The 15,575-nt window shown below is 41.3% G+C and overlaps 1 protein-coding gene across 3 annotated transcripts; it reads right to left on the bottom strand.

The window, feature by feature from the left end:
- Positions 1-1,335: 1,335 nt before the first annotated feature.
- LOC105052383 (uncharacterized) lies at positions 1,336-10,502 on the bottom strand. 3 transcript variants are annotated; one of them, XM_010933173.4, is made up of 12 exons: positions 10,171-10,501; positions 9,900-10,050; positions 9,241-9,318; positions 8,858-8,973; positions 8,650-8,703; positions 7,572-7,659; positions 7,394-7,486; positions 5,082-5,122; positions 4,601-4,654; positions 4,194-4,357; positions 3,265-3,334; positions 1,336-1,656 (listed from the first exon to the last, which is right to left on the bottom strand). In XM_010933173.4, exons 2-12 carry the CDS (start codon positions 10,033-10,035, stop codon positions 1,531-1,533), a joined length of 1,020 nt encoding a protein of 339 aa, XP_010931475.1. In that variant the 5' UTR covers positions 10,036-10,050; positions 10,171-10,501; the 3' UTR covers positions 1,336-1,530. The 3 variants fall into 3 exon arrangements, with proteins under 3 accessions (XP_010931475.1, XP_010931472.1, XP_010931474.1); XM_010933170.3 differs by having other exon boundaries at positions 10,187-10,501; XM_010933172.3 differs by lacking the exon at positions 9,241-9,318 and having other exon boundaries at positions 10,187-10,502.
- Positions 10,503-15,575: the final 5,073 nt, after the last annotated feature.

Raw genomic sequence — 15,575 nt, 5'->3', positions numbered from 1 at the left:
AATAAGTTTCTATAAATTGAACATACTTATGTATGCTGCGTCGAAAAAATCTCTCTGGTTCAAGCCTAAAACATGTTTTCTTATAATACAAAATATCCAACTAGAAGTATTGGCTTATGAAAATAGTTTTCACTATGTAGTTCAGAACTATAAAACCACTTAGGACTTGAAATCCGGTCCCAGAACAATGACCGTGTTCGGTGAATTACAAGATGGGAATGTTGTGCATACTAAAGAGGGGCTCGAGGAGGTATAGGCCTTTGATTTCCAGAATACATGCTCATCTAATATTCTAATACATTCTCCATCACATTTCATATTATAATTTCTTCTCTCTTCCTTTCTATTATATTGTTATTATAAAAGAAAAACCTAGTCCAACAAGTCTAAGCTCTCAAAACCTAGTCTAGCAAGATTAAGCTCTCAAAACCTCGAGTGACCAACTCACTGTCTTGAGAGAAAACCCCAACGAGAACCTAATAAACTGCTCCAATCCCCCTCAAGTGCTCTCCTTCTCCACATATCTCCAAAAAAGAGGATGAAATAAAAAGAATAAGAAGCGAAAAGAAAAAAATAATGGATCAATCTACGTGAGTAAAGATCTTACCTTCTAAATTTTTCCAATCTTCCACTTTTTCATTGATTTTTCCTATTGTCTTCCTCCAATGGAGAGAAGCAAAGTGAGGCCGCTAGCAGATGAGAGATGGAAGAGGCATGAGAGAGAGAGAGAGAGAGAGAGAGAGAGATAGAAGTTGAGGGAGACTCACAGGTGGAGGGAACCCTAAAGATGGAGAAAGAAGGGAAAGGAAAAGCTTGATCACGATGAGAGACAATCGAAGAAAGAGAAGAAGACTGCGTAGGGATATAGCGGCTAAGTGAATTGTCCTATGATAAGATAACTCATATATTCACTCTATCATAAAACGACTTATTGAATCGCCTCATAAAAGAGCTACTCTTAGTTGCTGATTCAGCCTTTCATATGACATAAAATTTGCTCGATCAGCATAAAAATTCATCCTATGATGGGACGACTTTATTTTAAATAGTATTTTCGTAAATACTTTAGTCAGGATATTATTTTTATAATTTTTTAAATTAATATTATTTAGATAAAATTATCTCAAAATCACTCATAAAAAATAAAAAATAAAAAGCCGCTGCGAAGCAACTACAACAGTTTATCTGGAGGTGCATTGTGACGCCCATAGCTGCTGCTTACCATTTCTTATAGCTGATCAAACCATCCTTGGCAACAGAATATTTCTAATACCAACAAAGTTTTCTCCAAAATTACCAAATTTTAAGTGAACTGAATGACTTGGCAAACATCGATCACAGAACACCATTTAGACCATATATTTGTCGAAAATTTCAGCTAAATGATTACAAGAGAAAATAAGGCAGTAATCGAAATATCAAATAGACTCTTGGTTCCTACCCAGAAAATGAACGACAAAAATTATTCGGTGCCTTTGTCAGATTCCATGCACCAACTCATCATCATATTGCCCTCCTTGATAATAGGTTTCACTGAAAAAGATCCTGAAGATCGATGATATCAGCAAGGACTCCAGCAGCTGTAGTGTCATTCCCTGCTCCGGCTCCTTGGATCACCAAAGGCGAGTCCTTGTAACACCTGCTGTATATTTCAACCTGCAAAATCGAATATACGTTGTGTTTGGTCAGCAATGTCTAAAGGAAATTCTTCTATATGATCAAAGATGAACACAGCATCAATGGGCACACAACTGTGGCTTACAATGTCAAAAGACAAAATTAGCACACAGTCTAGCAAGCTAACAGATTTGTTGATATAACATGATGGAAGACCAAAGAAAGGAAAAAAGGAGGGAGAGAGCCATGACTACTGAGAAACATCTAAAATGCAAAAACAGTCCAAATGACAAATTCTCACCAGGAGAAATCTTACAATTCCTATTCCAAGATCTAGATATGCCCTCAAGGGAAATATTGACGGAGAGGATTTTAGCTTCCACCCCCCTCCCCGCACCTCAGCATGGCAGAGTTTACAGCCTAACAACTTAAAAACTTTAAGTTGATAGATGTTGAATAAGGATTTCTGTGTATGACACTGAAAAAATAATAATAATAATAATGGAAAATTAATGAACTTGCCTGCGTATCAATATTCCCACTTTATTGTCAATTTTCTCTTTTTCTTTCTTTCTGTTTTTTTTGGGTTGGGGTTTGGGGTGGGGGGGTGTTGCTCATCTCTAAGTTTCTATTTACAAATTAACAGGCCCAACAAAACTACTTTCTTCCTGGGTCCACTGAGAGATTTTAAGAGTTTGGTGCTGGGCCCCAACTTTTCTCAAAACAAAGAATAAGGTAAAGGTAATGAGCCCCAAAAGATATCTTAAATAATCTTCACTAATGGTCTTGACAAAGTTGCCCTTTCAATATTCAAACTACACCAGATGCTATGATCCTGCCAGGCATAATGGAAGTTTTCAGTTATTATTCGCAATGTTAACATAATTTTTTGGTAGTTTCAAATATTAGTGTTACTTCTAAAATCAATCATGGTTTCATTTCAGGAAAAAAAAAATTACAGCCTTTGCACATTTTTCAATGTCTAGTATGGTAGTTTCCTACACAAAGCAGACAAAAAGCCAGTAAAATATAATGTCTGTCTAGACTCTAGATTTTATGTATAACCATCTTGATTTTCAAATATAACTTTGTGCAGTTCACAGGTCAACCATCTCAGGCATTAACGAATGGCATCGCAAGAAATTTTTGTTGCGTGGTTCCAGCTTTAATGATGTCTAATCTGACATGCATCCCCATGGCCTACTCTGCCTAAGCGTAACATGAAAAGACCAACAAGAAGAATCAGGTTGATTCAAGATGCGGCAATTGAAATCCTTGAGTAGATCTCCAATAAATTCGTTGAGCAGGAATGAATTAGCTTTCACATATGCAGCACACAGAGCTCATCTGCTCTGATAAGAACATAGTTCCATGCCCACACCATTACAAAGATTTTTGAGATATAACCTTGTAAAGAAACTAACATGTGGACTTGACATTTTATTCTGGCAACATTCCACAATGTTGCCATGTGTTACTGTCCTACGCAATGTCTACAAGATTTACCTGATTGCATCCATGTTTAAGAAAAAGAACATGAAATATGTTTGTACAAGAAGTGTGGGTAAATGAAAATCGACCAAATAATAGTGTCATTGCATGAACGACAGAAAAAAGGAAAGGAACATAAAAAGGAAAACAACATACCACATTGTCACTTCCTCTCAATCTCCCCAATGGAGAATCCTTTGGAAGCTCTTGTAGACCAACCTCACACCTGCAAGGGAAAAATGACCCACAAAGATCAAGACAAGAGAACAATATTTGACATCCATATCACTCATCTAAAGTCTAAACTGAAGCTTGTTTCAACATAACAATAAAAATTCAAATGATAAAATTTCATTATTAGGTTACCTAGGTTGAGGAAATGACATGCTATAGACTAATATTTTGTCTCGGTACCAGATCCTACAATGGTACCCTACCGGCAAAGGTTGGTAGAGTAGGGTACAACCCCACACCGCCACATGGTGCAATGTTGGAGTCAACACAGCATATGTACCATATATTGGTTATGTAAGCCCCATACTGCCTGTCATGGTTTGGTACATAAAACCTTGCTATAGGCATTGGTCAACACACTTCACATTGAAATCTTCACTATTGGGGTTTAACATTTTTTCCTGATCTTGTCCATCTCCTCTTTTCTCCAACATCCCAAACTGCAGCCCCTCCCATAGGCCACCACAATTATCACCACCTTCTTTCCTCTTATTATAGTGATCCTCCAACCAAACTTTCTCCAGTGCCACCTACCCATGGCTCTCCCATCAATCACCACAGCCATCATTGCCATCAAGGTAAGGCATAATTAAGCTTTATATACATGCACTACTAAGGATCTTGTGCGTTGTAGATTTCTTGGGAGCATCCCACTTTCACTTTCTAGTTTTAGTCTATGTAACAAATAAATCTAATGGAGGCTTCGAAAGAGTTGGAGAGAATATCAAATCTCTTTATGATTATATGAAGTACCCCCCAAAATAGGTCTTAAAGAAGTCTTGGATACATGGAAATATAATGAAACTTGGCACATTTGTTTTCTCATTGAAAATCATCTTTAAGTAAACTACCTTGATCCCTCAATCATACAAACATAGCGAAGGACTTTCCCTTTTAAAGAAGCCGCTCTAACTTTTTCTTGAAAATCTCTATCCACTGATGAAAGACCACTACTGAGGAAATCTTCTGTGGACATTGAGTTAGGCCCCAATTCATCAGGGTACAAACTATCAACCTGAAAAGCATAAATGACAAAGAAAAAAGAGATTAATATATTATAATGGCTACTTGTAATATTATTTTGTCAGTCAACTTTCTACTCAAGTAATTTCAATTGCTTATGGTATGCTGAGTTCCACAACCTCAAGATTGCAAAAGCACAGTCCATAACTGCAATAAATGCTCAAACTCAGCTTTCCTACGTTGCAAGTTCATAAAATACCTATTGAACGAACAAATAGGAGGGTGTTACATGAACCTTTATGTCATTCAAGTTAATCCGCCGCCCAAGAAGTCGAGCAAGAATCAAAGCCTGTTTCCATACATATCATGAAAAATATCATCGAGGGTGCCGATTCCTTTTGGAAGAGGAATAAATAAATGACCTGATTTTCCAAATATTCATAAGCAATCAACTGAGCCCAATCTCTTGCAATTAACCAACATTTATATTGGCTACGAGTACAGCTAAGCTCTTTCAAGCATGGAAAAGTATAAAAAAAATTGTTGGGCTTGGATGTGTTGGATTGACAGGTACAAACAAGTATTAAGATAAGCTGAAAAACAAGCATAGATCTTTTTGTCAAGCTCAAGCATGACTCACTTGATAAGATGAAACACAAACTCAGGTCCCAATATAACTCAGAAGAGGAATGATCCCTTTATCCACATAAATCTAGAAGAGTAATTAACCAAGAAACCCTCAACTAGTGCAATATATAGAAGACAAATTTTCAGACCTTTCTGGCCACATCCATCCCACTGAGGTCATCACGTGGATCTGTCAACATGAAAAGTAATTTTGTCAACAACATCATCATCCATTTTACGCCCATAATCAAGCAAAACACACAAAATAGCATGAAAAGGCACCTGTCCAAAAATAGCATGTGCTTTGATACTTGTAGCAGGAAGTAAAACAAAATGGGGATGTACTAAGGAGGGACACTCTCTCTTGTTCTATTATTCAGCTAATTTAATAAATGCTTCAGCTTCATTTGACCAAAAAACAACAGAAATAAAACAAACTAAAGAGTTCCTTAGCAGAGAATGATATATGTTTACATTGTCACGGAAAAGGGGGGAAAAAGATTTTGAGAGGACCTCATTGGGCAATCATTATATAAGGACATGGTACATGCATCAAAAAACACAAGAATAGAATGCCAGGAACAACATCATAAAGTAGGACATATAAAGCACAATATCGATAATTGAAGTGAAGCATGCAAGAATTCATCTTCAAATAATAGACTGATAAATATAAGGTTGAGTTATATAGCAAAAGCAACATTAGTGAATGCTGAGATGCGGCTTTACATTATACAGAACACAGAATAGTGGTCATGTAGCCCTAAGAAATAATGCAGTCCAAGAGTAATACAGGAGAAGTCAATAAACACGGTTAGATGGGATGTATCCTAGGTTCAAAAGGGTGGCACAAATGCCACATTTAGGCCAAAAAACTCAGCTTTCTCGAATTGATGTCATTTATATGAGGAAGTTTTCCCACAAAAAAAAAAAAAAAAATCAAGACCGTACAATGACAATGGTGATTTGGCAAATAAAATAATTAAAAATGTTAATACTTTGTGAAGAAACTAGTATGAATTTTTTAGCAGAAAATTATAATAATCATGTAAAGAGACTATGTCGAAAAGTTTTCATGATGCAATAAAATAATACTCATGACAATCAAAGTAAGTTTGTGTGAAAAGAAAATAATAAATTACAACTAAAGATTTTGAGATCATGTTATGGACAATATATGCTACTATGTATCAGGTTATAACCACTCAAAGGTCCAATGTGCCAGCTACTAGATAAATTATCTCATGATATGAGGAAGAGATTTCACAAAAATTGTATTGATCATATAAGATAACTGCTAACTGTAAATTATTAGAGACATTATTTCTGAATCAGTAATAAAAGAAGAATGCAGAAATGCAAATATAAACGATTAAATAAACTGCTGAAATTTAAGCATGAAATCAAAAGCTACATGATACATATAGTACACAAGGTATGCACACGGTCATAATTGGATCAGGAAAGGCATTTTTGTAACAAGTTATGTTAAAACAATGCATGATAATGATGCTTTATACCTTATCATGGAATTTATCGAACAAAATGCAAAGTGATCGATGATAATTTATGAAGTACTAAAGATAAACTAGGTGCGCTGTGCATATCTAAGCTGTCAAAAAATGCGTAAAATAAATTACATGGCAAGTAGAAACTTCATTTAAGCCATTATCCATATTACACAGAATTTAAATTTGTTTCAACAACTCAAGCAAAATAAAGTAGTTTCTTTTCATACATGTATGTTGGAAAACATAATTAACCCCATTCCAGCTGAAAAAAAATTATCGTTTATGTCAATTCAGCCCTCCATTTCAGTTTAGTTGGCCAAAGGGAAACCAGAATTTTTTTTTCTTTTTGACAAAATTTAATCATGGGAGATCATAAAATGACTTCTCTTATTTTTATATGTACAACATCAGAGTCTCTTTTACCTCATAAATTTGGAGAGGTATTTTGACCACCTTGCATGTCTCAAGGAGGTGCATGTGCATGTACCCACATGTACCTGTGCATGCACACAATCTTGAAATTTGAAATTAGCTTGCTGTAATTTTGTGGCCTAGTGTTTCATGTCGGTTAGTTCGCAAATAATGTGTGCATGACTTAGTTCCACTTTACAAAATCTTGCCTGCAACCCTCTTTAGATGAGCATTAACAAGTTCATCAAATGTGCCACAGATAAATCATTTTCTCCTAAGAAAAGAAAGATCCAGGCACAAGAAAGGTGTACTTGACATGGTGAAAGGAGAAGGGAAACAGATATATACATACGTAAACACACACACACACACACACACACACAAGAAGTAGATACCTTTCTTTTCGAATGATTTAATCATCCTATTTAGAACTTTTGCAAGTACCCAGCACATTAAAAATGATTTAAACATCCTTATGATGAATGGGAAACAGTACTCACTGCTCAGAACTAAGATTTACAAGGAATCTTAAATCCTACCTGGCTCTGTGAATCCAAGACTTTTAGCTTCTTGAACAACTTTGCTGAATAACTTCCCAGCCTCAACTTCACTCATAACATACCCTAGTGTACCTTTAGAACAGTTGCAGGGGAAAAAATATGAGAACCATAAAAAGAATGGATTTGATGCATCAATACAGTTATGTTAAATAATTACCACTCAAACTCCCAACGATATGATATATGGGGTCCCCTGAAGCAAGCACACGGTTAACAGAAGCTATTACTGGAAGACCAGCTCCAACCTAGAAATCAAAAGATTACAAAGTTCTGTGCATTAGAATTTTTACTCTATACAAGTAATATCCTGTATACACGATACAACTACTAAGCTAAATGATCACATACCCAAAAAGGTTACTGGCAAACACCTCATAAAGTTAAAAGGAAGTGCGTGGACAAATAGCATGATATCCATTTATTTGGTAGGCTTGAAGAAGAAGATGAACATATGCATTCATTTCCTCAGAAAATGTTGAAATTTACAAGTTTTGATGGACTTCAACATGGAAAGCTGAAGGGAGGGAGAAGAGTAGAGAGAGACATACACAACATGAACGCAATGTAGACCATAATAAGATACATGACATTGACCAAGATAAGGTATGTAATTACCAAGAAATACAACAAGTAATAGAACAGGCGAATTCCACAATTATATTAATATCTAAATAACATAACAAGCATTCATCATGACAAAAGGTTATTATAACATGAGGAATGGTGAGTCAGTGCCTTCAGAGTATTTAACATCCAAAAAGAATAAAAAGAACAGACAAACAAGAGGAAGAACTATGGTTGGTGCAATTTGTGACCCCCCAAAAATCTTAGAAAAGAGAAAAGCCTATGTCGTGTAGAGGAGAAATGTTACTAGCAAGTATTTTGGTGGTCTTCTCAGCAATATTGTGCTGCAGAACATCTATAACTCTAACCTTGGGAGCAACTAGAGGTACCAATAAAGCAAAAAGGTTCTTCTAAGAATCTATAGAAGGTGATAATATCACCGTCCACCAAATATGATAATGCTTTAAGTTACACAAATAATAGCTTGAATAAGGAGAAAAAATGGTTTTGCTTATTGCATAGTTTGTACACTGTTCATTCACATTAAGACGTCAACAAACTCTAACAAAAAAGCAAGCTGAGGGATAAAAGATCTAGCTAAAAACAACAAATAGGACTTATCATTAAATCAGGCAGGAAACCAAATCAAATAAATAGCAATCAGCACATACGGTTGACTCGAATCGAATGCAGCGGAAATTTGAGATTAGCTTTTCATAAGCTTCCTGTAGTAAATGCAACTGCGTTAGTTATATTGCATGCAATGAATCTTTGAATTGAAAGAAGATATAGAGACATAATCAAGATCTAATGTTCAATATATTGACACAATGTTCATTATTTATGATAAATTGTGGAAGAAATCAGAGATGACCATACAATTCCACAAGTTAACGGCTTCTTGTTTGCCAACACAATACAACAACCAAGACCAACAGCTTGTTTCAATATACTGACAGTCTCAGAACTGGCAGAACAATCAACTACTGCAAGACCTGTCAAGAAAGTAAAAGAACCCAAAGTGAGAAGAGTCGAACAACAGAACTAATTGTAACAAACAAAAGGTTTATATGTCTAATATTAACAGTCATGGAAAACTGGCACAGATTAACATGCCAGATGCTAAACTTTCTCCATATGCCTTAACATTATGCATAAAGTTTATCAACATCAGCCAATGCCTGATCAGTTGTTTCACACATTGGCCACAACCAGAACATACCAAAAATACAAAGCAACACCTAAGCTCAGATGCTACGAACCAGTGGATCTGCCAAGATGGCCGGCAATATCAATAATCTTATCCATCATTTCTGAGTCCTTAAATATTTGGCACTGACCTGAAATCAAAGTATCCAAAGCCCAAAACAAGAACAGCTCAAATCAATAAAAGATGCAAACTTCACTTTCCACTGCTAGTTTGATAATCAAAAGCAAATCATATGCATAGTGGTGCCAATAATCAACTATCAGATCCATGTGCTAAGATTATAGAATAAACAGTATAAGACCAAAAAAATCACACTCAGGCATGCTCACGTCTTGTAACTTAGATGACCATTTTTTCCGCAATTTGTAAGATAATCATATTGGTTATGCTGCTAACATTAGATTAATTTCACAGTCCTAAGATGCAAGTCCACAAAATGGTCAGATGTTTACCTGAACTGGGGAAGGCACAGTGAGACTTATTTAGCTAATGTTCTCAGAAAAACCAATAAACTATGATCAGTCACGGCTTTGAAAACATTATAATGTCATCGAATATGCATCGATTCTTAAAGCCAGTAGACTGAAAACTATGCAAATTCCACTACCGTAAGAAATATGAATTGGATTGCCTAATATGACAAAAAATAAATAAATAAAAATCAACATTTTTTTTTTTTTTGGTTTACAAAATCGTTACACCGGGGCATACCAAGGCTAAGCAGGGATGCCAAAGAAGAACCGGAAGATTTCGCACGGCAAATTTCCATCAAAAAGGAATCTTTCATTCCCTTCGTCGCAACGTCGTCAACCACGAGTAAAGATCGGCTGTCGCAGACCCCCACCATTCGAAGTACCACACCCTAATCAGAAGAAAATTTCTTTAGAATAAAGAAAAGGGACACCAGAGAAGCCAATGTATTAACAGGGCTTTAGAACAAGCGATTCCAATTAAAAACCCTAGATTCGATGGGTTTTCTCACGAGAGAGAGAGAGTGCCTGTCGGGAGTGGAGAGCTCTGCAGTTGACGACGTGCTCGAGAAGCTGACGGCCGACGCCGCCGCAGCCCATCAGCAGAACGGGAATGCTCTTCATCTTCGCTGCTCTCTTTTTCCTTTTCTCTTCGTCGGCTGCTTGCTTCGTTGCTTGGCGTTAAGATTTGCCCGCTGTTTCTGATGCTCGGAGGTGTCGATTTATAGAACGATGTTTGAAAAAATTTAGCGCAGGATCACTTGGGAAGTGTTCTTGTCACAATATATCAGGCTTCGATGATACCCTAATAAATCTACTGTAATCGTTATTATTGATCATTGTAACAGTTGCGACGGCTCTTTTCTGTCCAGCTTTATTTAGTATTATTTGGAATTTATATAATGGTTATGTATTTATTGTTATGCGTCATTGTGATGAAAAATAATGACAAGCATGAATTACTCAAATCACAGTTCAGGCAAAGATTTTAAATTTAAGAAAATATATATTGTTTTACGTCAGTGGATTGAAATGCCATACAACAATTATTATTTTTTTAATAAAATGGCTGAATTTATCATAGAATAATAATCAGACGTTGTTATATAATTCCCTGTCATTCACTCATATAACGTGAAATCACGTGAAGGATAACATAAAAGGAAATATAAAGAAACCAAACAGAAATTCCTACAGCCTTCTGAACAAGTAATTTTAAGATGTCCAAGTTTCTAAACAAAATCATAGGATGCGTATTCCCCAGACACGTTAATGATGGGCTCGTTCGAGTTTTTTTTCCTTTTTTTTTTTTTGGGTACAAAGCTCGTTCAAGCATTGATGGAGCTTGTAAGTGATCTTCCAAGGCTTTTGGATGGTCCGATATGTTATGAAACGATAGCATGCCAGATTTTGGATAAACTGATGGTTAGGCTCTCCCATGCCATCCATGTTTAAGATATTAGTTACCCTCCTGGAACCCTTTTTCTCAGAAAATTCCATCCACGTAGAAGAAACTGATCATTTGCTCAGATTATATTACCTTTCATCCTTTGAGCAAAAAAGTCAGAGGTATGATTCGAAACCCTTGCTTTGACGTCTATCTAGCAAAATTTAGTTCTGCAAGCTTAAACTCATATCTTCCTAAAAGCCTAGACTCCCTATTGCGGCCAATTTTCTCATCGCCTGATCGTCAGAAACGAACACCTGCAAGAGAAATCCACACTGATCGGAGGTGCCTCCGATGGGGGCCTTTCGACGGTCAAGACAGAGAAGAGAGTAGGCAACAGTAGAAAAGAATCAGGGGACTCAGTGTGAGAGGGAGAGAACTAGAGAGAGAGAGAGTCCAAGGACTTCGAAAGAACCTCTCCGCAGTACTGTTGCCTTCCCCGTTTTATAGTAGAGCACGGCGTGGTGCCGTCATTAATGGCGCAGACAACTGGGGGAATTGTCAAATCGCCGGAGGCTGTCAGAGTCGCCGCGGACTGTCAAATCACCGTGGACTGTCAAATCGCTGAGATTAATCTATGTTCTTGGCAGGACAATACCCCAGAGCGGCTATGCCGCACGCTCTTGTCAGGACGGCGGCCCTCAGCAGTCGTACGGTGTTTGGGAGAGCCGACCGACCATACGTCGGTATTTGGTTGCGGGACGTCGGGCGAAGACTCAGGGACACCGTCGGCTGGTCTGGTGCATTGCGGGAATCGGACATCGAACACCACCCCCGCCTGACAGTGAGTCGGTAGAGTCGGGCTCCGCCGTTCGGCTAGTCGAAAACAGAATGGGTCCGCCCGACTGACATACCTTCGGTCGGATAGTGTCGACAGTCGTCGGTTGGTGCGGTCGGTAGAGTCGGGCGCCGATCGGGCAGGCCCGAGGGTGAGTCAGCGTGAAAGAGATCGGTCGGTATATCCCAATAGTTGCCCCCCTCCACTCCTGAGTCGGATGTCGTGCTGGCTAGCGTCTTCACATGGGCGACGGCTTCGGACGAAAGGAGTGGATATCCATCGCATCGTACTCTGACTCTGGCGACCGTACCAATGATCGGTCTGGCGCCAGACATCTTATGGGTGTCAGGCATCCCATCGATGTCAGACATCCCATCGGGATCAGAAATCACCGTTTTCGCTGTCTCCTCGGGAACGCAAACCGTCGCAATTTTTCCACCACGTGGTAGGAGGCCATTGGGCCGAACCCGTTCAGACGGATGGAGGCGACGTGGCCTGATCTGGGACAGGTGCGTCGAATCGTCGGGTCGAGGGAAGGCCCAGATGCTGCCACGTGTCACGATCTGGGAGACCCTCGTTGGGCATGCTCTCATCCCGGCCGTCGAGGGGCACTATATATATAGGGCCACCTGCATCCAAAACTCCACTTTTTGTAGCCTTGTTGCCGAAACTCTGGTCGAGCGGTCCCCTTTTGTCTCAGGTAGTTGTCCCCGCCTCCTTCCTTAGAAAGTTTTCCAGGGGCCTTCATCCTTGTCTTCTTTGCTTTTTTGGAATTTTCTTCCTTCTTCTTCTTCTTCATCCTTTAACCTAGGTTCTAGCATCATGGTCAGAACCTCCCCACGAAGAAGTCGATCGGAGAACCCGACCGACGATTCTCAGTCGACCCCAGAGGTGGAGGTTTCTTCACTTTCGGGGCCGAACGTTGATCGGCTCAGGGAGCAGTACTGCATCCTGGAGCAGTTTCAGCTGTTCGCCTCTGGAGCCGATGGTCGGGTTAACAACCCACCTCCGGGCCAGGTGGCTTTCTACGTCGAGGACCTCCGGACCGATCTTCGCTTTTCGATTTCAGAGTTCATCCGGAACATACTGGACTATTACGGACTTTGTCCGGTGCAACTGATGTCGAACTCAGTCCGGCTGATAGTCAGTTTTGTTTTGTTGTGTCTGCTTTTGCCGATCAATCCTCGTATTTCGCTCTTCTGAGCATTTTTTGTTCTCCAACCCTACCCTAAAGCCCGAGGGTGGTGGTTTTTCAATCCTCGGAAGGGTCTTTCCTTCATCACCGATCTTCTATCGTCAATCCATGGATGGAAGAACCAGTTCTTCTTTGCTTCTTCCCCACTTCCTTGGAGGTTCCCTTCCCGTTAGGGGGACCCCCGAACTCAGCCAAATGAGAATAGTCGGGTGGAGGATGGGGACCGACAGGATTTTCACCGTTTGAAGGATATCTCGGTGCCGAAGCAGAGGGAGCTTGTCACCGAGCAAGCTCTGTATGACGTCGGTCTGAGCTCGGTTCTTCGTCTAGGTCTGTTTTTCTTTTTCTCTCTTTTTTTTTTGGCTGGTGTTGATCTTCTATTGAAATTACAGGCATGCCGTCGAGGGTGAGGCTGACGGAAGCCGACGTTCGGCAACATGCGGTGCGGAAGAGGCCGGTGCACGGAGCCAAACCATCGCGGCCTCCCAAGAGGCCTCAGGTAGCACTGCCGAGCGAGCCTGCGGCGACGGGAGCGCAGCTCGGCTCCGAACAGGCGTCGGACCGTGAGCCGATCATCGCACTGTCAGTGCCGACAGTGCCCACTGAAGCCCCGTCCGAGGAACGGGCGGCCGAGGGAGCAGCCCCATCCGAGGGACAGGCGGCCGAGGAAGCGGTCGAAGATGTGCCAGCCGCACAGCCGGTTGAAGAGGTTCGGACAGAGACACGCGAGCCCGAACGATCTGCGTCGATGGCCGTTGCGGCCTCGGGAGGGACCCAGTCGGGCTCGAGCCTCCCTTCTCTTTCTGATGTCAGGGCCTGGGTGTCCGAACGAGGGAAGGCCCCGATGGCGTCAGGCGAAGACAGAAGGTCGGCCGGCCGCGGCGCGTCGTCCGACGCCTAGCTTCCCGAAGGTGCGTCAACCCTGGCCAACCATGATTTGGCCAGGAGGTTATGCCAGGCGACTATCCTTCCGACCGACCACGAGATCATGAAGAATCAGCGGATATCCGACATGCTTTCCTCCTTCTACCTGACCATGATCCGGGTAAGTCTCTCTCTCCTTCACTTTTCATTTTCATCATCGCTTTCTATCAGTTCGGCCTTCTGACGGTCGGTCTGTTGTTTGCAGCTAATTTACAACATATCCGAGCTGGAGGTCAGATATCGGAGGTTCGGTGATCTTCGGACGGCTTGGAAAGATAAGGCCACGGCCGCTGAGGCCAAGAAGGCAATAATGGTCGATCAGCTGAAACAGTCGGTCGACCGTGAGGTCCGGCTCGAAGAGGAGATCTCCCGCCTTTCCGAGGAGGTCTCCCGCCTTACCGGTGCCCTGGCCGCCTCGGGGGCCAAGCTGCAGTCGGCTCGCGAGGAAGCCAAACGGAAGTCCCGAACTGTTCGCCGGCTGCGTCGCGAGCGGGACGACTACATCGGTGAACTCAAAGCCAAACGCGAGCAGCTACGGGTAAGTTTGGGAAATCTTGCCAAGGCCAAAGAAAATTTGTCCTCCACTCAAGTCGACGCAGACATAGTGAGGGCGGAGGCAGAGTCGGCGAAAGAGGCTATAGGTCGGGCCGTGGAGGACTTCCGCGACTCCAACGAATATCGGGAGGAACTCCTAGAGAGCGGTTTCCTCTCGTACCAAGTGGGGTACGAGGATGCCTGAAAAACAGTCCAGAGCTTGTACCCGAAGCTCGATCTCAACAGCATCGTTCCCCCAGGGTTGGAGGGCCAAGACGCGGGAGAGTTGGCCGACCCGTCGTCGGGAGATCATACTGCCGCGGAGGAAGCCATCCCAGAGCAGGTTACCGAAGGTGAGGCAGCTCCGAACCCCGAAGCTACTCCGGCTCGAGCAGCTACGCCGATCGCCCCCGAACTTCTCTCGATCGAAGATGCTGACTCCGACGAGTAGTCGGAGCATCCTTTGTTTTTGTTTTTATTTTTATTTGATGTACTTGTAGTCGGGCTTCGATCCAATTTGGTAAATTTGGTTCATACTTGAATGGAATTGAAATTTTTTTTTAACTTTCTCTCTTACTTTACATTTCCTGAAATGAGTCTTGGAATGTATGTTTCGCCGAAACGCCTTCGAACGTATAAGTCATAGGCCCGACATACTAGCTAGGATGTTCGGTAAGATCCCAGGTAGTTAGCCGGGACAGTCGGTAGCGCGCACCATGTTAAAGGTGGAGCGAGCTTCGATTTTAGATCGGCCTCCCGACTATCGTATGACCCGACAGTCAAGAGTTTAAGTCGAGTGCCCATTGTCCAGACCTGAGTCGGGCATGTTCGTCGAGTCGGGTGTCGTCCGTCCTTAGGGCGTAGCTCTTCGACCCGATCATCTTGTAGGGTCTGATAGTTGAATAGTGTCTGACATATTTGGTTGATGACAAGTCGGTCATCCATTGCCCGGTTCTTTGTCAGGCGTATGCATCGTGACGTGCGATAAATGATGGTAAGCCGAATACCCTTCGACCGATCGTGACCTGGTCGGTATGTC

This window comes from Elaeis guineensis, chromosome 10, assembly GCF_000442705.2.
Source record: "Elaeis guineensis isolate ETL-2024a chromosome 10, EG11, whole genome shotgun sequence".
Classification (NCBI taxonomy): Eukaryota; Viridiplantae; Streptophyta; class Magnoliopsida; order Arecales; family Arecaceae; genus Elaeis; species Elaeis guineensis.
The sequence above is the reverse complement of the archived record's forward strand: the minus strand, read 5'-3'. Positions and strand labels throughout refer to the sequence as shown.

Excerpts from the sequence above, each read along its gene's own strand:
- LOC105052383 (XM_010933170.3), bottom strand. The coding sequence starts at position 10,282 with ATGAAGAGCATTCCCGTTCTGCTGATGGGCTGCGGCGGCGTCGGCCGT. Across the intron at positions 7,487-7,571 it reads TATCGTTGGGAGTTTGAGTG|GTACACTAGGGTATGTTATG; the intron begins GTAATTATTTAA and ends ACTGTTCTAAAG. Across the intron at positions 3,335-4,193 it reads TGTATGATTGAGGGATCAAG|GTGTGAGGTTGGTCTACAAG; the intron begins GTAGTTTACTTA and ends TTTCCCTTGCAG.